Source organism: Neopsephotus bourkii, unplaced genomic scaffold, assembly GCF_033783945.1.
Source record: "Neopsephotus bourkii isolate Nb327-2 ecotype Australia unplaced genomic scaffold, CSIRO-AGI_Nbou_v1 NB_463, whole genome shotgun sequence".
Classification (NCBI taxonomy): Eukaryota; Metazoa; Chordata; class Aves; order Psittaciformes; family Psittacidae; genus Neopsephotus; species Neopsephotus bourkii.
In genome coordinates, this window is record NW_026900965.1 from 990,352 (window position 1) to 1,015,031 (window position 24,680).

Below are 24,680 nucleotides of genomic sequence, written 5' to 3' on the forward strand. Positions count from 1 at the left end.
AACCATTCCTAGCGTGGGTGACCCAGGATAATATATCCTCGTACAATACAGATCTGGTTTTAATTTACACGCAGCAGAATTATAAATTACTTAAAAAAATTCCATGAAAAAAATAATAATAATAATAATAATAACAATAACACCACCACTTGACCGCACGCAGCCCCGCTCCTCCGCTCCAGTAGTAAGTACATTCGTGCCGCAAATCCACCCCTTGGCTCGCAGGAGGGGCCGGGAAGGGAAGATGCCAGAGGGATGCGCTGGCCGAGAGCCCTGGAACCCCTCGCTCTGCAGCTCAGCCTCTGCCTGGACTCGATTTTACACATATATATCTATATATGCATATATTTCTTCTATATCAATTTTCTTTATATATATATATACACAAATATATATTATATATATAAAGAAATATGTTTTCTATATATATTCTATATATTTTTTAGATATATTCCACATATATTCTATAAACATATATATAAAGAAGTAGAGATAAAAGACATGAACATATATTCTTTATATATGGCATATATGTAGAGAACTATATGCGCTATATAAAGAAATATATAAATCTATATGAAGAAACATACACATATTTATACATATAAAAGAAATACAGAAAAAAATATATAAAGAAATACATGTTCTTTTTATACAGTATGCATCTATTTGACATACATTTCTTTATACATAATATATTTATTATATATATTTCTTTATAGATATATAAAGAAATATATTTCCTTACATATATAAAGAAATATATATATTTCTTTGTATATGTATTTCTATGTATAAAGAAATATATTCTTTATACATGGTACGTATTTATTTTATATATATTTCTTTACATAGAAATATAAATATATGCATAAAGACATATATATTCTTTATACACAGTATATTTGTCCTATATTTATATTTCTCTCTATATATTATTTTATAATACATAAAAAGAAATATATTTTCTTCAGCTATTCTTTATATATATTTCTTTATCTGTAAAATACATAAAGAAATATATATTCTTCACATGTAGCATATATCTCGTATTTCTTTATATATAAACATGTATCATATATAAAAGAAATAAAAACACACAAAGAAACATATTTATTCTTTATATATTATTTTACATATACTTTATATATAGAATATACATAGTCTTTCATATGTCAATTTTCTTTATATATAGAATATATATTCTTGAACATTTATTTTCTTCATATATATATAATCTATATATAAGGGAAATATATATATGAAAAGAAATACACACACATATATGTATTTGGAGGCGCTGCCTAAGCCACATCTGCTGTCCCGGCTGTGCTCATGCTGCTGTACTGGGAAAACTAAGGATGAGGTTGGAGCCCTTCAGCCCTCCCACAGGGACACCCTCACCTGGAGCCACTTTGAGGAGAACTCCTGGGCTTTTAGATAAAGATGCTCAGAAATGGCTGGTTTTGGCGCAGAGCATAGGGATGCTCCCGATATTTCCAGCTCTAGGGAAATCTGGGGTGGCTTCCCAGGATCTTTCACTTTCCTCCCAGCACAGCCCAGGGTGGTCCCAGAATGCCGATTTTCCACTCAGGATGGTAAAATCCCATTTCCCCCTATGGGTGGGGGATGATTGAGTGGGTCTTGCTCCGCTCCTGGGACGCAGCACCAAGGCAGATGGTGTTCCCATGCTCCCGCTCTCCCAGTGGCATCTATTGCTTTTCCCCATGGAAAAAAATGAAAGTAAAACTTCTGAAAAGTGAAATAAAAGAAAACCAAATCCCCAATAAATAAACCATCCCTTAAAAGCAATGGGCAGGGGAAAGGGACCGAAGGGCAGCTTGGCTAAACCCTGGGATGCAGAGATGCTCAAAAAACCACAAAATGCTCAGGAAAACCCAGGTTTTGGTGTTTTCCCCCCATTTTTGGTGGTGTTTCAGGAAAGGATGAGCCTCAACATGCAGTGCCCAACGCATCTGAGAGGATGGAGCTGTCCTTTATTCACCTAATTGGTGCTCTAGGGCTCCTAATGTTGCCTTTCCAGAGGTTTTCCAGTATCTGGAGCTTCTCCAGATGCCACAGAGGGTGATGATGATGATGATGATATGGGAGGGATTAAGAGCTGATTAGTCCTATCATGGGCTTTGCTTTTAAATTAGGCTAAATACACCTCAAAATACAAGTACAAAGCAAGATAGTAGCGGCAAGTGATGGATGGTGACACCAGTGGTGGCACCGGCAGGACGGCTCAGCCCATCGCTTCCTCCTCCCTGGCCACAAAATAACAATAATAATAAACCAAAAAGTTCAGTTTGGGGAAAAATAGAAAACAAAATAAAAATATATCTATTTACATCAAACTCCAGTAACCGGCTTATAAACAAATAGAGCTTCAAGTAGTCCTTGAGTATTATTATTGTTATTATTATTATTTTTTAATACTGATGGTCTCCAAAACAAAAAAAGAGGAGAAGGTGGTTAGGTCACGTTAAAAAATAACACAAAAAAAAGGTGGTTTTTGGCAGATTTTAACGCTTTTCCATGCGCTTGGCGTTGGCGTGGATGAGGTGGTTAAAGCGCGGAGGGCTTGGCTGGCTGGCTGGAGCCGCTGCCGGCTTGGGATGCTCCCATGGCTTGGTTTGTTCCTACCCACAGGCAACGGTGATTGGGCACAAGGATTTGGCGGTGCGATGCTCCGAAGCGTGCGGTGCTCCGAGGGGAAGGGCAGGAGCTGGCCAGTGCCCCTCCATCCCTGGGGTCCACCCCCCTCAGAAACCCTCAACCTCCCATAACCATTAAGGCCACCATTAAAACCGTCCCCCCCTCCCTGGCCTTTGAAATCAGGAATTCATCCTCCTGGTGTTAACAACGACACCACTGGGAGCATGGACCAGGAGGATGCTCCAGCACACGACGTGGAACATCTCAGACCATGAACTCGTTGCTCCCCAGGAGGACGAGGGATTGGGTGGCAGCACAGTCGGCCTCGGGGTTTCTCTTGCGTGTCCCCCCTGTCCCCCCATCTGGGGGCTCTTTGGTTTTTGGGGGGGAAGTTTTCACGCTCTTCAGTTTCTGTTTGCCTTTCTCTGGGTTGAACGTCCCGCGGGTGGTGAACTGAGGGCGCTCCTCGGGATAACGGAGAGGTCCCATGAAACCCTCGGGGCTCGCCCGGCTTTCGGGAGCCTCGCCAAGACCCCCTGCTCGGTAGAAAGGCGATTTGGAGTACATCTGGAAGCGCTTCCGGGGAAGGTGGGGCAAGCAGGAGGTGGACGATTGGGATGAGGAAGAGGAGGAGATGGAGACATCGGCTGGATCCACCGGGTCCGGACGTGTCCTGGGGTGCCTTCGCAGCCGGCTTGGCCCCTCCGCCTTGGTGGGGCGCAGGGAGGTAAGTGCTATGCTTCTCTCTGGGGTGGGGTGGGAAAGACCAACAGAGGATTAGCACCCTAAAACCACACAGGATTTCGACATCACTCCCTGGGGATACATGCTATGAAGCCAGAATGTTCCCAGCATCTCACTGGGACCATCACCTGGGATGATGATGCGCAGTGCTGGAGGAATGCTCACCTCCCCACCAAACCGTGGATGCTACCACCCACCTCCCCATGTGTTTCAACCTTTAACCCCGCTCTTTACATCCATTTAAACTGCTGGCTTTAAATTTCCTCTGGGCAGGAAAGGAACAAATAAACCCTGCTCAAGCTTATAGAAAAACCTGAGCTACCTGCTCAGTCGATGATGTCCCTGCTCACTGCAGGGTGATTGGACAGGATGAGCTCTGCAGGTCTCTTATACCCCAAACCAGCCTATGATTCTATGAGAAACCCAAGAACTCCTGGATTTACCCGAGCGATCGGAGATGGCTCCTTCGGAGTCAAAGTTCAGATTCTCAGAGCTGTCGGCAGTGCCGATGGAGGCTTCAGACTCGAGGGTTTCATCGTCAGAGGCGCGGGGCTCCAGCGTCAGCATCTCGAACGTCAGCTCCTCCCTGCCAAAACCAACCCATTGACCCAAGGGGACCAAAAAGGTGGGGAGGAGAAGAAAGGGATACACATACACCAAGAGATTCATGGAGGGATGGAGTCATCCAGGTCATCCTGGGAGCAGCACGTCAACTAAATGTTGCCAAGCGACATCTCTAAGTAACCTACTGCTAGGGGACATGGCTTAAACCCTCAGCCAGACTCACTTTTCCTTCTGCAGGCTCTCAATCTGCTCAGTCAGCACCTTCTCCTCCTGCTGCATGGCCACTTGCTGCTGCTCTGTCACCTCCATCTCCATGGCTTCCTCACTGCTCATGGTCTCCTCAGGGACATCTGTCACCGAGGGCAAGCGCACAGCAACAGGAGATGTTGGGCTGGGGTAGGCGCCACGTCGCACACGTCCTTTGCCCTGAAGAGAGACAACGGTGTCACCACCACCAGCCAAGGTGATTTTGCCAACATCTTAGGTGCCAACCACACTGCTCTCCCAAGAAGCAAAGACAATGGCCCTGGCCACCGGTCCTCAGCGCACCACTGGTGCTTGCACCCAAGACTCTCCAAAATCTCACCCCAGGCTGGGGGGGGTACCAGAAAGACTCAACACGCTGGAAGAGGTGAGGATGGAGGTGGTGAGTGTGGTGCTGATGGACCAAGTGCAACCTGGACTTCCAAGCAAGCGCAGCTGGCAGCAGGATGGGTTTCCGCAAAGCTTGACAGCCCATGCGATGGGAAGCTTGACGTGCCAGGTCCATGCTGGCTTTGGGTGGAAGCATCACCAGGGCTTTGATTTCAGGGCACCCGGATCCCACTTTATCATCAGATTGCATCTTGCATCCTTTCCTCACCCACCCTTGCATGAGGGACACCACAGACACTAAAAAGTTTCTATCTTAACCATTATCGTAACCAGACGTGGCTCATCTTCTGCATTCTAGATTCTCAACTGACCAGGACTTGGGCAACATCGACCAGCCGGAGATGTGCCCCTTGCTTGGTGCCCTTCTCCTGACAGCCATCACCCACAATAAGCCTGCACCTCCATGATCTTTGCAACACCTGTAGGACTATGTAATCTCTGCAGCTGTGGCATCCTTGGCTTTTCCTCATAACCCATGTGCCCAGAGCAGGTTTGCAGTATATAGGAGCCTCCCCTTTTTTCCTCTAAAAGTGAGATTTGTTCCATTTTATGCCTTTCATCTTCTAATGTCACATCTCAGAGACCTTCCTGTGGCAGCAAAGCTGCTCCTGTGCCCTGGCACTCCTCTGACAACACCTTCTCACATGGGCTCCTGAGCTGAAGCACAGCTACCTGAATCCTATTAGCCAAAACCCCTGAGATCCCAAGGATCCCACCAGCTTGTGGACTTAAGCCCCTGCGAAATGGTGTGCTTGCAAAACAGCATCAGGGAAGCAGAGCTCGAGTTTTGCCCTTCTCTGTCTCCTGACCTGCCTGGATAGGGAGAAGCACCATGGGCTGAATCTGATAGGAAGGGAAACAGCTCCAGAAGCATCCCCAAAAACCTGCAAGCACTTTTCTCACTGGGAACTCAAAGTCAGGCTGGGATGGAGCTGGGGAATAAAGGGGTCGTCGGATGCCTTCCAATTCCAGCCTGGGTCTTGTGCCCTTCTGTTCAAAGGGGTGGTGGTGCTGATCCTCCGAGAAGGTGGAGGAGACCTTCAGATGCCTCGTGGTCACAGAGGCATCCGAGCCACTGGTTTTATCCACCATCTCAAGCCACAACAGCACTGCGAAAGCAATATGATGCTGAAACATACCCTGAGTGAGCAGAAATTGGGGTGGGAAGGGATGAGTCAAGCAAAGCAAAGAAGAGGGAAACACAGGATGGGAAAGGAAAATAGAAGAGGGAAAGAAAAGTAGGAAGGGGAGAAGGGTCAGAAAGCAGTTTTTCAAGGAGCTGCTTGCAGGGATGGCCAAGGGGTGGCCACCCCAAACTGCTGCCACCTGGGGGACCTGCTGGAGAAACAGGGACCCTGAGGAGCAGCTCCCAGTCGGGGACCAGATGGGCAACTTCACGGACAATGGCCGGTGGGACAGGGCTGGAATGAGTGGCGGTGACACACAACGGAGGGACGCGGCGGCTGGCGCGGGGCGCACTGCAGTTAATACATACCGGGATTGAGCTGCGGGTTATGCTCATAAATCTAACTGCAATTAGTACAGGTTTCTGGATTAGAGAGGAGATGAAAAGGAAAGCAGAAGGTTAGAGTGCACATGCCATTGCCCCGCCAAAAAAAAAACCCGTTTCTGTTCATTTTGATGGGTTTTTTTTCTCGAGTAGGATGAGCAGGGCAGCTCTGCAGCACCAGCCCCACAACCTTGGGCAGCCCCTGCTTGGATTTCATCCCCAGGAAAGCAGAAGCAACGTGTCCCCGAGGACCACAGCGGGCAGGTCCAAGCACAAGTGTCACTTGGCTCCGCAGGCCAAGGCTGGGACAACCACGCTGCGTCAAGCCTGTCTCGCTCCCACAGCCCAACAAGCCAAGTGCAGCGTGCATCCACAGCCTGCTGGCCCCCGAGGCAGCATGGAAGCTCAATGAGATGGATTTGAGTCTCCCAAAAAGGTGGTGTGGGAACAGGGGGAGCCTCTGAGGTGCTCATTTTGGGTTCAGATAAAGCAACCAAGTATGAAAAAGGATGGTCCAGGTCTCCCATGGTGCAACATTGAGCTGGTCAGTGAAAGACTTGACTAAACCCATGACCAAACAAGTGCAAATCAAGATGAAAACACTGATCAGGAGCATCTGAGCTGGAGTGATCACATTTCACAGACCATTCCCACTTTCTCGTGCTTTGGAATGACCCCCTGCAAAGGTGAGGAGCCTCCACGGGACTGAGGGTCCCTGTCCTGGGGAGGATGGTGTGGGAGGTGCAAGGGGTTTGGGAGGCTGGGATAAGCAGGAGAAGATAAGGGAGGGTTGCTTCAGTGGCAAGGAAGGGATGGGAAGGGACAGAGATGGTTTTGGCATCTCACCATCGATCTGCGGATCAAGGAGAGGCGGCTCTTGGCTTTGTTCTCCGCAAACTCCAGGCTGTTGATGTCCTTGAGGCGAGCCTTGTATTTGTTCATCTGCTCGATGACAATTAATTCAACGCACCTAAGGGGGGGAAAAGACAAGATCGGAAGAGGAAACAATTTGATCTGAGCTGTCTCTGTCTTGCCTGAAGATTTGCCCTGATGGAAACCACAGAGGGAGAAAGCTCCAGCTGGAAACCAAAGGGTAGTGCAAATTCCTCCAAAAAGAGTGATAAAGATCCCTCTCTTGGAAGAAGGATGAAGGAAATAAAACCTGGGGAAGGCAGGTTGCCTCCAACCCACATGCAGTAACCCTGCAGCAAGCTTGTTTAGCAGAACTGTTTAATGCTGTCAGGAGAGTGTTTGGGGAAAAAATGTAGTCCTTTCCATGTAATAAAATTAGAGGATGTGCTGTAGCTAAAGTCCAAGAGAGAAGCTACAAACAAATCCTCTGAAAGGATGAGTGCTCCTACCAGCTCAGCCTCCAAACACGTTCTGGTCTCCAACCATTTTAATACTTCCTGGCAGTAAACCAAACTCTTTCAGAACCCCAGCCCTTCACTGGATGGTTTCCATCATTATCATTGCCTCCATTATCAATTTTTAAATGTACTTAATACAAGCCAGACTGAATTTGGGCAGGTGCTTCACTTCTTCCTCTTTGCAATTATGTCAAATACCTTAAAGAAATCCAAGTCTGCAGTAGTAATATTGCTGCAGACCAAACTCACCTCATCAAATAACCCCTTCCCCTCACCTCCCCAACTTAAGTAAGAACATACCACCTCAGCACAAGCTTCACCTTTTCCTGCTGAGAAGTGCCAGGTGGGAACACAAGTTGATCTGCTCTTGTGGGTCCTCATAGCTTAAAAATCCCCATTAACAACCTCTTGGGCAAATATGTGTTCCTAATTTCCATGCTTAAGCTTCCTATTCTTGAGCCACTTGACCGTACTGAGAGTTACCAAGATAGGAATGGTGACATGGAAATAGGTAAGGAGCTGGATCATCCAGCCCCACATTCTTACGTGGTTGTTTTACTGATGTCCTGAACGCTCTGCAGTGGGTCTGTCGTATCGGGGCAGCGGAGGATACAGGGAGCAAAGACAATGGCCAAGGCATTAGCTGACATGCGATTGGTCTCTTCTTGGAGGGCAATCCTAGAAAAAATAGGGATTAAGGCAGAAGTCAGTGGTGAAGGCACCTCCCACTGAACCTCTTCCATGGATGAATAGAGGGGACAACATTCCTAAGGTGCAATCTTGCTCCAGCGGCAAGCACGCTATTCTGCCCTCTCTTTGCTCTGCCTGCTGGAGAAAGCCAAACCTGAAGACATCTCAGGTGTTCTTAAGGCAAGGAAAACCCCAGTGTTTTTCACCCATAAATCCTGTCCCTGCAGTGGTGAGGGGCACCATGGACCTCCAAGCACTATCAGAAACCAGAACACTGCAGAGGCTGTTCATCAATACAAGGGTCATTTGGAGAACAGCTCTGGGGACACTTCCTGGGAGGTGTGATGGACCTGAAAACTCTTCTTTTTCCTTGCCCACCTCCTTTCAATCTTAGGGACTTTGGTATGAAGGATGCCTGAGCATACTCCGCTTGCCCAGAGTGGCCCTGGCTCAACGTACCTCACCAGGTGGAAGATGAGACGCTCCAAGGTGCTGAGATGGGTGCGGGAGAGCTGGTCAATGACTGAATACACTCCCCGTACAGTCTCTTTCCTCTCCTGGAGGCCTGCAGAGGAAGGAGCAGTGTTTAGGGACAGCTTCTAATTCTTCCTCCTATTTAAAATGATACCTTCTTAACACTTACTTACTTTTGCTACTTAAAGGATGGATCTGCTGGCTAACGGTTTGGGTTGAAATCTGCTGAACCATGATGCAATGTGTGCCACCAAAGGCAAGACTGAACTGCCTGCGGCTTCTTGTGAAAAAACCCTTATAGCCAAAAATTCAGGCTTTGAAACACAGTAAATGTAACTTGGCAAAGCTAGCTGGTTTGGGCCCAGAGACTAAATGAAAAGTTAGGCCACCCTTTCTCTCTGCTGAGGGAATGGGATGTCAAAGGAGGTTCCTTACCCATCGCCCGCAGAAACTCCTCATAGAGTTCGAAGGTCATGAGAGGGTTGGGCAGATCTCGGAGCCACTGCTTGAACACGCTGGCGATGACGTGGATGTTGTAGTCATCTAAATTCACATTATCAATGTCTGGGGTTGGCAACAGAATGAGGGAAAACGAAGAAAACAAGAGGCAACAATCAATATGAAGCCATTAGTGAAGCCAGGGGTTGGACCAGGTGACCATTAAAGTTCCCTTCCAACCCAAACCATTCTATGAGAAGCTACTCCTCTACAATAAAAATGTTTGTTTGCCACCCCAAACCCATACAGCATTCAATGGCAAGAAGCCCAGCACCTTATTTCAACTCCACCTGTTAAAATTAGAGAGAAACACATTTTCCAGGGCAAGGAATCCTCGGGTTGAACCAGGATTTCTTTTCTTGCTGGCATTGATTGCTACAGTGTAAGTAAACAGTGTTTTCCCTCAACCAGAATTACTTTTTTACAGGTACTGCACCCAAAAACCATGAGTTGGTGACTTGAGTTTTGTTGGAGATGTGGAAGCACCACTTGCACAGGAAGTATGGCAGGACCGCTCCCTTGTTTCATCCTGATGAAGCATTCCATCTTCCTCACATCCAACCTTGCTGTTGCAGAGATTTTTCTCCCTGCATGGCTTTTCCCCATCCGTTTACCTGTATCGAGTCCTTGCCGAAGCTCCTTGATCTTGTTGGTGGACCCTGATTTTCTGTAAATGCCCTCTGTGTACAGCCCATGCATCTCGATGTAGTTGATGAGCTTCTCCACCAGCACCGGCACTGCCCGCTCCTCACTGGTCAACCGGGAGAGCTCCACACCAAACTGCCGAGATGACAGCTCGGGGTCATACTGAGGAGGAAAAGGGGAAAAAGAGGTCAAAAATCCTTCCAGGAAGCAATGCTGGTGCAGCGCTCAGATCCGGCTGCCCTTCAGGCTTCTTCAGCTGATCCAGGTGATGTGCAAGTCAGTCTAATGAAGGACAGCCAGCAATTATATCCTGCAATGCTAAGCTGGTCTCTGGGCATGCACCTGAAATCATAAAACTTTGGATCTTCTTTCTTTAACCACCCAACTGTGGCATATTCTCAGCCTGGCAGAGCCAAGGCAGCCAGGCATGGTCCTCCTCCACCTCCTGCCTCTCTGGCATCACCTCCGGGAATGATTTCACTCCCCAGAGAGGATGCACAAAGCAGAACAGGTAAATCTGAGTCTTGAGGACTTTGATTAACTTGCAGCATTGACAATTACAAAATGTCTGTGAACAAACACAATGCTAAAATAAGAGCACGAAAATCCCCATCTGCATCTGCCAGGACAGACCCTTTTGCTGGCTGCAAACACTCACTGGAGATTGAGTAACTGGCACATTCCAATTCGGACCAAGTCCTCTTGCGTGGGAGATTCTGAGTGGGAAAACTCAAAAGACCAGGTGAAATACTGACACAAATTCCTGGTACCAGCGAAAGGGATGTGAAAAGGCATATGCTGCAACCCAGGCATCAACAAGATGGTGGTGACCATGACCCTTGTAACCACTCCTGCATCTTTGTTTTCCCCATTCAGGTTCATCCTTTCCCTGATCTGTCAACCTTATGAGATGATGTGGGGAAGGTGTCCACACTGTTTCCTGTTCTAGGGAAAAAAACCCACCCCAGGAACACCTGGTCTCAGCTACCAATTGAAATTCATCACCTGCTGCTCAAATGGCCATCAGCAAACATGATGACACAAACCCCATGTGCTGCTTTACTCAAAGCAGGTAGTGCTGAGATGAAGCATGGGTGAAAGCAATTCCATGGCCATAGAGAGAGATGAAATTGGCATTTGCTCAAGTTCACCACAGATGTGGAGAAACAGATCCAGTCTGGGACAAGGCTAACAGTTACAAAATCAACTGCTGCCAGAAAATAAAGACCTCTTTCTCAAAGCATAAGAGAGGGTTTGTGGCTCCCTGTCACTGAAAACAACCTTAAAACAACCAAGTACAGACAAGCCAGAGCCTTCCTAGAGAAGGACCTCCAACCACCCAGGTGGAAAGCTACAGTGAACTTGCTTCTTTGGGTACAGCACATAAACCTCCTTGTCCAGAGATACCCCAAGAAACGAGATGGGTCCAAACACCTCTGAGTTTCTGCTCCTAAAATAATCAGAGATCTCATTGAACTTCCCAGATTTTAGAGCAGAAAGTCATGTGAGGTGTTCCCAGCTCTTGCAGAAACACTCCCAGAAAGGGAAGGAGTGCAGCAAAAATACTATATATATTCAAAATACAAGTATATTCATATATATGTTCAATGTATATATTCAGCTTATTGGGAAAAATGTAATCATGCAGCTTCATGGAGGCTGTTCTTCCCCAATAAGCTTCACAAGGAGCTGACAAAGCTTTGCCCACAATATTACCCTGGCTGTATTATCATTCTTTTGGGGCATAAAATAAACTACTTCAAAGAAAAAACCTCCAAATCCTTCAAACCCTGATGGCTCACATTAGGCAGAGCGACAGGTTACATCCATTCACTGTTCTCCATATGCTTAAAACCCAGCACACAGTATTTCACTCCCCTCTAAGGAGGATGGTGAGTGCTTGAGCATCCTCCATTCACCCTTCCTTGCTCAGCTGTTGTGCTACCGCTGTTTAGGGACTGTGCTGTGAGCCTCAACAGGGACCAACTGGGTTAAGAATAACCCCTGTTTCCAAGAATTAAAGGATAACCCCCCATTTCCAAGTCCTATAAGCTGTAAGGACAGCTTTCTATGGTTCAGTGTGGTTAAAAGGCAGGGAACATCACTGGCACCATCTGCTGCATGACTGTGCAGATATACAGTGACGCATTGCTGCGTTAGTCCCCATGCAAACACCAAAGCACCGGCTGGAGAGACCTTCAGGGATCTCTGGTCCAAGCTGCTGCTCAAAGGAGGGTTATTGCCAGCATTATATCAAGTTCGGTGCCTGCAAACATTTTTTATACAAACTTGGGCTCACTGTCTGAAAGAAAATGAAAGATGATGAAAGAAAAGGACTGACAGACATTTACCTTTTTGGAGCACTTGGTTGTGGTTTTAAGACAGCACTTCTTGTGACAAGCATATTTACATACTGCAATGAAGAAAAGGAGGATTTAATAATCCAAAAAGTCAGATCACTGGAGAAATATGAATTAATATGAATTAAGTAGCTCCTCACAGGACTAGCAGGTCAAAAGCATGTTGAATTTGCAGTTTCCAGGGGCCAAATCTGTATTAGATTCACTCAAACAAACAGAAAAAAATGAAGCCTTTAATTATAAAAGTCCCATATTTAACTCCCTGAAACATTAAACTCAACTTGGAAAATAATCATGAGTCACTCTGAGCTATCAGACATAAACAGAATCATAGAAAGCCAGACTGGTTTCTGTTGGAAGGGACCTTAAGGTCATCCAGATCCAACCCCCTGCCATGGGTAGGGACCCCTTCCACTGGAGCAGCTTGCTCCAAGCCCCTGTGTCCAACCTGGCCTTGAACACTGCCAGGGATGCGGCAGCCACAGCTTCTCTGGGCACCCTGTGCCAGCGCCTCAGCACCCTCACAGGGAAGAGCTTCTGCCTAATATCCAACCTGAACTTCCCCTGTTTCAGTGTGAATGCATCCCCCCTTGTCCTATCACTACAGTCCCTGATGAAGAGTCCCTCTCCAGCATCCTTGTAGCCCCCTTCTGACACTGGAAGCTGCTCTGAGGTCTCCACGCAGTTTCTCTTCTCCAGGCTGAATAGCCGCAGTGTTCTCAGCCTGTCTCTATACAGGAGGTGCTCCAGCCCCATACTCATCCTCCTGGTCTCCTCTGGACTTGCTCCAAAAAAATACCCTCAAAGAGGTTGGAAATAGCACCTAATCTGTATTGTTCCTGTTCTGTGCTTCAGCTAGAAATACCCAGAGCTGATACTTCCAACTTCATCACAGAAATGTCAGAAAATCCAAAGCAATGGATCGATCTTTCCCATTGATCCTCCTCCCCTTTCCTGAGCCCCCCAGAAATGTATGTGCCTGGAGGCCACATAGGCTAAACCAGATGAATCCTCCAAGGTCATGAGACTTACAGGCATCCTACGGGCTGAAGTTGCAGGGCATGTTTGCCATACCTGACTCCACCAACCTTCTTACTGTGATAAATATGGTTTGACCCTATGGGATGACCATAGGACCTTACGGGATAAAATGTGTAACATGCAAAGCTCCCTTCCTGCCAAACTCTAACATGAGGAATGGAAGGGCTGCTGGGATGGCCTTACTAGTTGACTTCAAAAACCCTTAAGATCTGTCCCAAAAGATCTTTTAATGTGAAAAAAACACAAGTTATTGGAGAATGGGGCTGCAGGAAAGAGCAGCAAACACCTTTCAAAATGCAAAAGCTCACCACTGTAATACAAACTCATGAAAACAGACCAAAGAGACTGTGCTTACATTTACAAACAGAAGCCCTGTCCATTATCCAGATCAAGGAGGAACAATATTCACAGTACGTGGGGATGCTGTACTGAGTCGCCTTAAAAATGTGACCGTTGTGCTCTTCCACCTGCAATGATAAAGGTTAAGTGGTGATTAAAGGGAGATGCAGGCTTAGTGTGCTGCAAACGAGGAGATGAACATGGTCAGCTCACCAGCTTTTAGCTGTTAATTGCCTTTACTTGCTGTTTTTATTTCCTTTTCAGCCCAATAACCCCACAAGCAACCCAATCCAGCCTTTATGGGAACTGAACCATCACACAAGCAAGTTAGAAACGATGTTTGACTGAGGTTGGCTGGTCAGCTTCTCAATGTTAAGATTCTTCCATGCATCCGTGGCCCCGTTTTGCTTTGCATCTGCATCCTTACCAATTCTATCAGATCCTTTAGGAAAAAAGGGGATGTAATCTCCTACATCTCTGATATTAGAGATGTAAACCACACACTGTAAATTTATGCAGAAACCTAGAACACTTTCTGTTTTCCTCTGAGTTCTTCTATAACTCTTGACATCACGTTTACTGTCTTGACTGATGTGGGATGGGTTTTCAGAGAAAAACCTACAGTGATCCTTGATCAAACAAACCACATCCACCCCCATCCACCTTTCTAGCACATCCTTTCACAGCTGCATGTTCATTACAGTGTGATGATCAGATCGCAGCAGAGGATGTGTCATGACCAGGTCTCTTATAGCTCATCATTCTGGGTGCAAGAACATTTGTTATTTAATGTGCTCAACTCACCACATCTGCTTCCTTTTTTCTTCTCTTTTTCCGTTCTGTTTTTGGCACCTGGCATTGGAAAGAGATTTAAGTGTATTCAGGGACAATTTCCCCAGGTAAAGTGCATGAAGGGCTTGTACCTCATGTTGCCCACTGCTCTCCACCCCATTCTCCAGTGCACCTGCAGCCCCAGGAGAGCCACTATAGAAAACCCTCCTATGGATCACCCGTTTTCAGAAATCCCCTGGACAACTGCCCCCATCTTCATCCCAGAGCTGAGGTTAGCTGCTGCTCTAGCTCCAAGTCCTGCAGCAGTGACCTGATCTCATGCAAGACACCTGAGGTGAATGTGGCACAGCACTGTAGCCAGAGCTGATGCTCAGCCTGCTCTGAAGAAAACCTGCCTGGAGAGAAGCGTGGGGAGGACTTGGAGCAGAAGAGCCAGAAGATGGGGTATTTATACAATAAACACCACCTCCCAAGCCCAGCCAGAGACCGCATGGCTGTCCTCTCAGGCAATAGAGGACAGAAAGTGAGGAGATCAGGAGATCACGCTGCAAGCTCTGACTGTTCTAAAGACCATACCTAGACCCTGAGGACAGCCACTGCCCATGTCCTTCTCCTGCAACCCAACCGATGGTGATGTGGTCACTTGGGAAGAGGTCAGGAGACCAGGAAAGCTTGTATCGCTTTCACTTTCCCTCAAGGACTGGAGAGAATCCCCCAAAACTAAAAAAAGAAGCACCAGGAGTTGCCTTTCTGACCATCCATGGACGGCTGCAGCTTTGCCCTGAAGACAACATCTACACATTGGCACTGGCCAAAGCACAGCTCACCCTGATGTGAAATTGGTTTGCTGAGTGCAGTGAAACACAACCAACGAATCACCCTTATGTTGTCCACCTCAGCTTAAAGTAGTGGAGAAGACACCAGAGGTTCCCATGTGTCTACAGAGAGCACAACCCCACGGAAAGACAATTCCCAAACCTTCAAGTGGCTTAAGAAAAGTGCCAACTACCTTTACTGCGGTGTAATCCAGAGGTTTGTACTCTATCATATATTCATCCAGGAAGACTTTGAAGGTATTGACCCAGACTTTAACTGGAGACTCACTCCAGTCCCTCTGCTCAAGCCTCATCGTCTTCTCCAGAATCTGCTCGAATAAGGCGTAAAGGTCCTTATAGCGGATGCTTTTCCCATCATCCATCTTTTAAGGGAACAGAAGCAAAAAGAAAAGTGATTTTTATACAGCCCAGATTGCCTTTTAACCTCCAGACAATCATTTCAGGCTGCACAGCTTCCAAGCACTTGTGGAAGGTCCAAGTATGATAAAAAGAAGGAAAATCAGATCATCTAACAGAGCTGTTTCACAACCTTTGGCAGGGTGGCTTCTTAGTGTGCAGAGCAGTAGGATGTTAAGTGCCAGGTCAAGTTTCAGAGGGAACTCTTCATGCAATCTGGGCAATAAATTAGCTTTTCTGGATCACTGTGATCATGAGCCATAGCAACCATTGCTCAAATTCAGAAGCAGCAGAAGAGCAGAGCTCCACATTGCTTAGATGTCTCCACCTCTTATAAATGTAACACAAAGGCTCTCAGGCACTTTGGGTGGCAAAGAGTGCACTGACTTACTGTCATCTCCTATTTGATTATAATGAGGAGATCAGATATCTCTACGCAACATGTGTCAAGAGCTGGCTAAAGAGTAAGAGTCCAAATTTACAGCTCATGGGACAGAATACAAAGGAAGAATAGCTATCCTTTGGGATAAGCAGACCAGGGATGGAAGGCTAAGCAATGTCTCCACCAGCAGGAGAACTCAGAGCATCTCGTTTTTCCTGGAGGTGGAAGTTCTCACCCATCATCCAGTCACTTACTGCCAACGCCGAGGAGTAAAAGCTGAAGATGTTCTGTCGGAATTCCTTCAGTGCTTTCTTGAACACAACATCCACGAGCGTGTCCTTCTTGCTGTCCTCATTATCCAGTTCATTCATCTGGGAAACCAAAGGGGTTTATTCACCCATGCCACTTGTGCTGCGGCTGAGCACTGTGTGAGATGAAGCAGCTGCCCAACCACAGGCAGATGATGTTAATAATGATTACAAGGTGGTTTCTCCTGCATGCAAACTAGAAGCATAAGCATTTCCCTGCAGCCATCAACTCCTGCCCCCTGAGGTCAACCACTTTTCATGAGGGTTGCTCAAAGCAATGGAAGCACTGAAGCATGCCACCTTCTCTCCCAAGCTTGCCCTGGTGCATGCAGTGCACCCTAGATGAATTATTAGTATTGCAGTTCTGGTGTCCTCAAAAGAAGGTGCCCAGAGAAGCTGTGGCTGCCCCACCTCTGGCAGTGCTCAAGGCCAGGTTGGACACAGGGGCTTGGGCGACATGGTCTAGTGTGAGGTGTCACTGCCCATGGCAGGAGGGTTGGAACTGTGTGAGCTTTAAGGCCCTTTCCAACCCAAACCATTCTGATTCTACTGCTTGCCCCCCAGATAATTTTGGCTTTGTTGCCTCCGCCTGCTCTTTGAGCTCTCTGAAGAGTTAGCTGGAGCACTGAGGAAGGAGTTACCTTTTTCAGGAGAAACTCATCCATGCTCTTCAAGTCACTCGCGCTGGTTATGATCTGCAGTGAGTCATTCTGCCACTGCACGGGCTCCAGAGCCACATTGCTGATCTTGACACTGCGCTTGCGTTTCACTTTGGGAGAGGGCTCCTTGTTCTCCTTGAACTCCCGTCGGTAGATACCGGCCAGCTCAGGGCTCCGAGGGGGGGTCAAGTGGTGAGGACCCAACTCTACAGGTGATATCACAAAGGGGGACAGAGATGGAAGAGCAGATGAAAAAGAATTCTGCCACTAAACCAGGGAGATGGGCATTGGTGTAAACCTGGGGAGGGGAAAAGCACTGTGTGGTATAGGAAGATTAAACGTCATCTCTCCTTTGGTTATATCCTCCATGAAGGGGTGAAACATCTGGCCACGTCCAGACAGCTGCTGGGAGGATTAATGACACAGAATTCCTCTAGGACCCATTCTGGACCCCACCCTTTAACCTACGTGCCATCATTTGGGGTTGTCGCTGTCTGTGAATTCAAGAGACGTGAACTAGCATGGACATCCAATTTGTGCAGCTTCCCAACCCATTTTCCCACAGCAGCCTCAACTAGACCACACCACCATACACGGTACTCCCATTACAGATAGCCTATAGATAAACCAACCTTCCTCTGTTCTATATCTTTACCCAAGTCCCTGTATTTTGGGCTACGCCTGGTTGCAGCGTGAAGCCAGGTTTATGCTAGCTTTTCCCTCTGTCATGAGACCAGACACAGTTTCTCTGCTCCTTACACCACCAGCACCATGCCATCCCACACTTACCTTCACTAAGCTGCAAACCAGAAATCACCTCCCTGCCAGGGGCTTCTTGCTCTGCATACAGCTCCAGCAGCTCAGACTGGGTAGCAAGCTTCTCCCGTGAGGTCTTCTTCTCGCCCTGCTTTCCCTTCACCCAGAACCTCATCTTGGCTCGCTGAGGCCTGGAAATAAGTTGTGGAAAGAGGAACCACGTCATCTAGGAAATGTCCTTTTACCTCAAACTACCCCAAATGTCCTGACCTTCGTGGTGTTTGAGGAGTTAAATACAAACAACTTCTACTGGGTAAACCAGGCTACTTGTCCTCAAGAAAGGCAAGAAACTCGAGTTTCATGCATGCAATTAGGTGGTTTGGGATGGGACATCGGGCCCATGTCATCACAACAGGATGCCTTTTCTAATTGGGCATGTCTGCAGTCATGTTGGAAAGGCTGGACAAGTAACAACTTTGACTGGTGGAGCTTCAGAGGAGCCAGGGTGATTCAGCAAGGGGATGGAGAGCAAGAACAAAACGGGAGGGACTCATCTCCCGTCTCCAGCCACGTTTCCTACCTCCCATCTGGAGCCAGGCTCTTCTGCGTGGCCACCAGCTTCCCGATCTCCCCCTGAGACATCGTTTTGTGCAGTTTTGTCTGGCCTTCCCCTGAGGCGAATCGCTGCACCGTCTGTAACAAGTCCAAGCACGAAGCGTTTAAAAATGAGACAGCTCTTTGGGTGCCACCTGGTTTTTACTCTGTCCCAGCAAAAATGAGATATTCATGTCTTAAGTCTTTCTTTAAGAGGGGGCTGGAGCTGGATGATCTTAAGGTCCTTTCCAACCCTAACTATTGCATGATACTGATTTCCATCTGTCTAGAGGTGAAAACCTGCAGTCTTGTTGAACTAGCTACAACTAGAGAGATCTTTTCATGACTCCTAAGAAAGAAAGGCATTTCCATTGCTCCAAATCTACACTGAGGTCCAACCTTCTTTTTCCTTGAGCCACCAATGAAGAAAATCAGTGTGCACCAAGCCATGGGTCCTCATCACACAGTGCCACTCCACCACTGTGGTCTGAGCAGCCCAGCTCTTCATCCCAGAAGAGCCATGTTAGCCATGCAGAAGTGATTTGTGATGTTCCCAGCACTAAAGGAACCTTCAATCTCATGGATCTGTCCCAGCAGAGCTTCCTCTTTCAACTCTTGTTGAGGACTTTACAGAAAAGACCACCAAAGTGTTTGTGCTAAAGACAGGTCAAAATGAACCCTCTAGAAATAAGATTTTGCAGTTCAACATAAAGGATATCTGCCTTGACCAGTATGCAAATGGCCTGGGATCATTTTGAATGGTGAAATGAATTTGCAATAATTGAACCTATCAGGATTCCATGAAACAGCCCAGAAATAGTTTTGATGTATTTAAAAAATATAGCCATTTTTGCCCCTTTTTTCCTCACTGCAGCTGTGATTTCAGAGTTGCCCTTCTGGAGGAGAGACTTTCAGCATGAGGAAATCCAGTTGTATGAAAGGATTCAGGAGGTGACAGTCAAACATCTCCTGTAGCTGAATGTCTCAGCTGGACACAATGTGTGTTTCAGCATTTCTTTTTCTTCTATTAAAATATTGTAAATAAAATGATATAAAATACAGGCTGCAGGGGACTCACATTTCCCATATTTACTCTTCGTTTCATTTTTCACCCCTGGACTAACCTCTCTACCAGCCAGGAGATGGCAGCACATAAGGCAGACTTGCCACTGGGAAAGAAAGACACTTCCTAAACCAGCAAAGGGTTTCTTCTGCTTTTATGTTTAGGTGATGATCACACGTAAATTGTGGATGGATACTGGAAAACAGCCCTTAAAACCATAAAAGTTAGTATCATCCAGCCCAAACTTATTACTTGCTTTTCAAAATGACTTGTATAAATCTTTACCCCCCCCATGATAAAGTTTTGTTCTTAAGTAATTTCAACCTTTTAATCAATTTTAGTGCTTTGTTTTTTGGTTTTGTGGGTTTTAGAAGTATTTTGTGGGGAAATTTACTTCCTTTTTTGGTATTTCAAAGCACATTGGTATGTGCTGACAGTGGCCAGCAGGCTAAAGGAATGACCAGAGCAAGGCAGAGGTTGCTCTACAGGCCACCACATACACCTTATTCTGTAAATGTCTATCGTATCTACTGCACAAGCAGATTTATAGTACAGACTGTAGAGCAGAGCAAGAGAAACCACTGGTTCACACAGAAGACTTTGAGTCAAAACCATCTGTGATGCACTTTTTAGACAAAATTGAATGAAGGATGTTCTACTGTTCCTATCATCACCTCTCTCTGCTCTGCCCCAGTTCTTCATCTACTATTATTCAGCATTTCTTCTGCTAGTACACCAAGCTGTCCAGCTTTTGAAGGTAAGCACTAAAAGGCGTTTTTGGGGTGAGATCCTTCTGTTTGAGGGACTCCTTCAACAAGCTCTGAAGGGGAAGGTCCTCATATGGGAGCGAAACCCTCTTAAGATGTCAAGACAAGCCTCTGCACCAGAAAATCTCTGGACAGGGAACACCAAAAAGCATAACATGTGGGTAAACAACAATAGCTGGGGGTCTGGAGTTGTATCCTGGATGAAGAAGAGACCAAAGAGCAACCTCTGTTTCACCCACCCGTGCTAGTAAGAAAGAACTATGGCCTAGCAGGCAGCAGTGCTACGTGCTGCACTGAAGAGCTTCCTAAAGCGTGATGCCCCTCTGAACTTAGGCTTAGGAAAAGAGATCTTTTTCACTGCTGGCTCTTCAGGCGTGCTTGGGGTCAGATTGGTGACAGTTACTTCGATAATGAAATTTTCCCAATTTGTGGCTTTGTATGGAGCAAAACGACTGCATCATTATCCCAGTCCTTCTGTGTAAGAGCCTCTGCCAAAGGAGGCTGTATTCACAAGGTATTTCTGGTGTGATTTCTCAAACCAAGGCTTTCCATTTAGCCACTGCAGGAAAGCTCTCCAGACTTAGGTGCAAAACTGAAGGAGTATTAACGTGTGGTGGCCTCAGCCAGGAGCTATTCCTCCCACTTGGACCTGTCTCACAGCAAGGTGGATGAATCCTCAGCTGTTCACTAGCCAAAAAACTCAACCAACCTTTGAAGGCTTGGTTTTATCAGGAAGCCCTTTAGCCTTAAAGGCACCTTGGAGTCAAGTGTGCTCTCAGCAGCAATCTTATATGCTGGTGCACCTTGGGTTTCAGCTCTGGATGAAGATGAACTTTGTCTTTGCTGCTCTGGGATACCTCAGACTTAGGTCAGGAGCATCAGGTTTTGGTGGACCTCTATTTACCAGCTGGTGATACACAGTCAGTAACTTGATGGGCAAACCAGGCAGGTTCTCACCCAGTGCAGCCAGTGAGCCATCACATGCTCAGCTTCACAAGGCTGCACAAGATCTCTCTTTCATCTGTCCAGCAGCCCTTGGCCACTGAGCAGAGCATTGAGAGAGGCTTTTTTTGGAAAGTCATAGCTGGGGGGGCAGAAGCTGTATGAATAAGCTACTGAGTAGCATGGAAACCAGCCTATGCATGGTGGCTGCCTGACTCGTCTTCATGTGAGCATCACAAGACACAACCAATGTGTCTGCAGAGATACCAACCTACTTGATCTTGTCCCCGAACCCACCTGCACCGGCATTGCTCTATCATAGGCTGTTCCTAAGCAACACCCAACCAGCCTCTACTAATAAATATGGATTAGCAGTCCTTAAATTTTGCTACTTGTGGCAATCCTGACCCAGAAAAGCCACAAGCCAAAGGGCTGGTCTCAAACCTGCAATACAAAAGACAGATGGAAACACTGTACATGTTGTCAGGACATACAGACATAGGGTATCGCTGAGCACATGACTTCATGGGTAGCATTTGCTAGAAAGCAGAACTCAACTACACAAGGGGTGAAAGTGCTGACCACCAGTTAGAGCTAGTGACAGAGACCAGAGAAGAAGAGGGATACAGGAGAGATGAGAGACAGCTACTACTACTTGCATGCGATGGGAGCTGTTAAACCAGGTGAGGAGAGTCCCAAGGAGCACTTCCAATGAGCCACATCCCCCCCAAGGATGGAGCTTGCCAAGCACCAGCCCAGCACCTTTCACATCCCAGTGGGAAAGGTTTCTACAGCTGAAAAAGCCCTAAAGCTTTGTAAGAGGGCAGCCTCCAGGAATGCAGCACAGCATTCCAGGTACAATGCAGGCTCTTGCCCAGGGCTTTGGCCAGGCTTTTCACTACATAAAATTCTCCCTTTCCTGATCTACAAGCAGGGAGAAGTGCAAAGATGCAGCCAAGCAATCTCAGTTCACAGAGCTGTGTTGTTCTGTCAGGTTTTGAGTATTCCTGGCTCAAAATCCCTAGAAATTTGTCAAAAGCAACTTTAAAAATTAATGGAATTTGCGAATATCTGCCCTCTTCCAGTGATGAAATTATCCTGGGAAAAAAATGACCCTTTATAATAAAAGCTGCTAACAGAAAAGGCACAAAAAGCCCTCCTTGGCTACCTGCCTTTCTTGGAAAAGTGGATTTCAGGCTCACACAAGATGTTTGCCAGACCCACAGCAATGCTGTGGCACAAAATCCATCAGTGACTTTGGTTGTCCTGCTTTTCTTCGGTTTCATACTCAGCTCCACATCCTGCACTGTAGCTGGAGTGGAGGAGCAAGGCAGCTCTACTCAACGCTTCATCTGGGCTCTTAGGGCAGGAGACAGCTCCTTGGTGTTCATCCACACTTCCATGGGAACATGTCAAGCACCTTAGGAAAAAAGCAGGAGTGGGCTGGAAGCTGTTGGCCTCTTCACTCCTGAAACCTGTCAGTTTGTGGTTTTCCAAAAGCAGCTTATCTGGGCAGGAGATTACGCCTGAGATGCAAATGCTCTGCACTGCAGGCTCATGTAGCATGGACCTGCCAAGGGACACCAGTTACTGAGCTTGAAAAAGCCAGGAAGGCAGGTCTGGTTTTAAAAACCTCCCTGTTTCATTCCCACTATGTTTTTATTGCCCAGTTTACATGGGTTGCCTTTTCTAAGATGTCATCTGCCAGCATTACTCCAAGAATTGAGGACTGAACAACCACAGGATACTGTGGCAAAAGATACAAAATCAAAAGTAATAGAAGGGGCAAGATTCATATAGTTTTCTTTGCTCTCTGTTGCTTTTTGGACAATATCTGATTGGATCTTTTCTACAATCCGTGTGTAGATCATTTTTAGAGTAAAAGGATCCTCGGGGGACTTTGCTATTGAAGTTAAAAAAAACAAAAAAGAAAGAGGTAGCTGTGCAAAACAAGTTGCAATGCTCCAGGAGACGTGTGGAATCGTAGCTGATACCGAATAAAGCCAGAAAACACCCCGTGACCAAGAAATACGCATGATTTCCCTGTGTCACATCCGTGCCAGCTGTTTGCCCAGTTTACCCATCTACAGCATCCTTGGGAGTGGGAAAAGAAGCAGTGGAGGGGTCAGTGCAGTTAAGATTAGCAAAGAAAGGCTCCCAAAGCTCCACTCGCTCTCTTGTTCCATTTCCCACACCACAGTGATAAAAATTACCATTTCGGAGTCACTGTAACAGGCCTGGCCCAGGCGGGCGGCAGGCACCGCCTCGGCATGAGGAGGTTGCTCAGAGGAGAGAAGGAACTCAAAATTGCCACCGCAATCATCTTCCTCCGTATCCCCCTCCCCATCAGCAAAAGTACCTCTAGTCAAGAAATCGGAGCGCGTCCGCGCCATGCGGGCTTTCTTTTTATGGGTCGGTCTGGGAACCTGCTTGACCAAAGGATAAAAAAAACACAACAAAAAGAGGGTTTTAAAATAAAAAGGAGATTCTAGTGATGGTTGGCATCATAGCGTAGCCCTAGGACATCTCTAAGTGACACTGCGGCCCTCGGAGGGGACACAATATCATCTTATCTAGCGCAAAAAGGGACTAGGGAAAACAAGAACCAAGACAGCACCGTGAAAATGGACAATCATGGATGTTACTCAAACATGTGTGAAACCAAACCAAGACAAGACTGTGTTGAGCAGTGTTTGCCATCAGGACCGCGAGATCCTTTTCATCCAGAGCTGCTATGAACTAATGTCATGAGGGCTTTTTATTTTTCAGAGAAGGTGTGAAGGTTGCTATACCGTGATATATCCCTCCCCTATGTCTAGCAGCCCTTGGCCATTATAGTCCACTTCTTCAAAGCTTTTGAGGGAAAACTGGCAGAATAAGGTTTTTTCTCCCCTTCAATTAAAAAACAAACAAGCTACAACTTACCTCTCCTTTGCCAGACCCTGGCATCTTAAACGGCTTCCTGGCTAGTTCACCCTTGGAAAGGCATTGATGATTTGTTTCTCTGCTGAAACACAACACAACAGAGATGTTTCATCTTCCCCTAAAAACCTTCCCACCATCCCAGCCCAGCTCACAAGAGTGTACAAGTGCACAGCCCAAGCAACCAAGACCAAACTGCAAGTTTGAGGTCATGGGGTTTTGGAATCACTTTGAATTCTTCAAGATCTGGTTTAATACCAAAGGACTGAGAAGACATGAAGTTCTGCCTGCCAACTCTGCCCATCATGGTGGTTATGGATAGTACCTTTTCACATCTGTATTCTCAAATGTGAGTGTTCTGTTGCAGAATAAAGAGTAAATTACAGGAGTTTTTAAGTATATATATTTATATTATTTTTTAACCCTGTTGCTTGTTCTGTGCATGAACCAGGAAAATAAATCGATTTTTTTTGGGGGGGAAAGACTATTCTCAAACACCCACTTCCAAAACAGTTCTCCAGGACCTCCTGCAGATTTCCATTCAAACTGGTTCAGAAGAAGAGCATCCTCACTTTGCATCTTCATAGCATTAAAAAATACACCCACTTAAGGTGCTTTTTTCTCAGCTCACTCTTTCTACTATCATGTCTGAATAAAATGATAGATGTGTATGACAGATATAATGATAAGCCAGGTTGGATGGGGCTTTGAGC

The 24,680-nt window shown here is 46.5% G+C and overlaps 2 protein-coding genes across 11 annotated transcripts in view; one reads left to right on the plus strand and one right to left on the minus strand.

Annotated features, from left to right (window-relative positions):
• The window catches only part of TERB2 (telomere repeat binding bouquet formation protein 2), a 179,362-nt gene that overhangs the window by 77,297 nt on the left and 77,385 nt on the right, over positions 1-24,680 (plus strand). The gene's annotated exons all lie outside the window — the stretch shown is intronic.
• The window catches only part of MYO9A (myosin IXA), a 188,289-nt gene continuing 164,717 nt past the window's right edge, over positions 1,109-24,680 (minus strand). For 4 of the 10 annotated variants that reach the window (XM_061349914.1, XM_061349919.1, XM_061349922.1 and 1 more), the window contains 19 exons: positions 23,971-24,052; positions 23,259-23,474; positions 18,260-18,372; positions 17,713-17,870; positions 16,906-17,129; positions 16,211-16,327; positions 15,352-15,540; positions 14,355-14,402; positions 13,567-13,678; positions 12,162-12,223; positions 9,780-9,972; positions 9,103-9,231; positions 8,653-8,758; positions 8,050-8,181; positions 6,980-7,103; positions 6,119-6,172; positions 4,193-4,395; positions 3,849-3,991; positions 1,109-3,407 (listed from right to left, as the gene is read on the minus strand). In XM_061349914.1, the coding sequence (XP_061205898.1) occupies positions 2,926-3,407; positions 3,849-3,991; positions 4,193-4,395; positions 6,119-6,172; positions 6,980-7,103; positions 8,050-8,181; positions 8,653-8,758; positions 9,103-9,231; positions 9,780-9,972; positions 12,162-12,223; positions 13,567-13,678; positions 14,355-14,402; positions 15,352-15,540; positions 16,211-16,327; positions 16,906-17,129; positions 17,713-17,870; positions 18,260-18,372; positions 23,259-23,474; positions 23,971-24,052 (2,887 nt within the window). In that variant the 3' untranslated portion in view covers positions 1,109-2,925. The remainder of the gene's footprint in view (positions 3,408-3,848; positions 3,992-4,192; positions 4,396-6,118; positions 6,173-6,979; positions 7,104-8,049; positions 8,182-8,652; positions 8,759-9,102; positions 9,232-9,779; positions 9,973-12,161; positions 12,224-13,566; positions 13,679-14,354; positions 14,403-15,351; positions 15,541-16,210; positions 16,328-16,905; positions 17,130-17,712; positions 17,871-18,259; positions 18,373-23,258; positions 23,475-23,970; positions 24,053-24,680) is intronic. The other 6 variants (XM_061349917.1, XM_061349916.1, XM_061349915.1 and 3 more) reach the window with 6 other exon arrangements.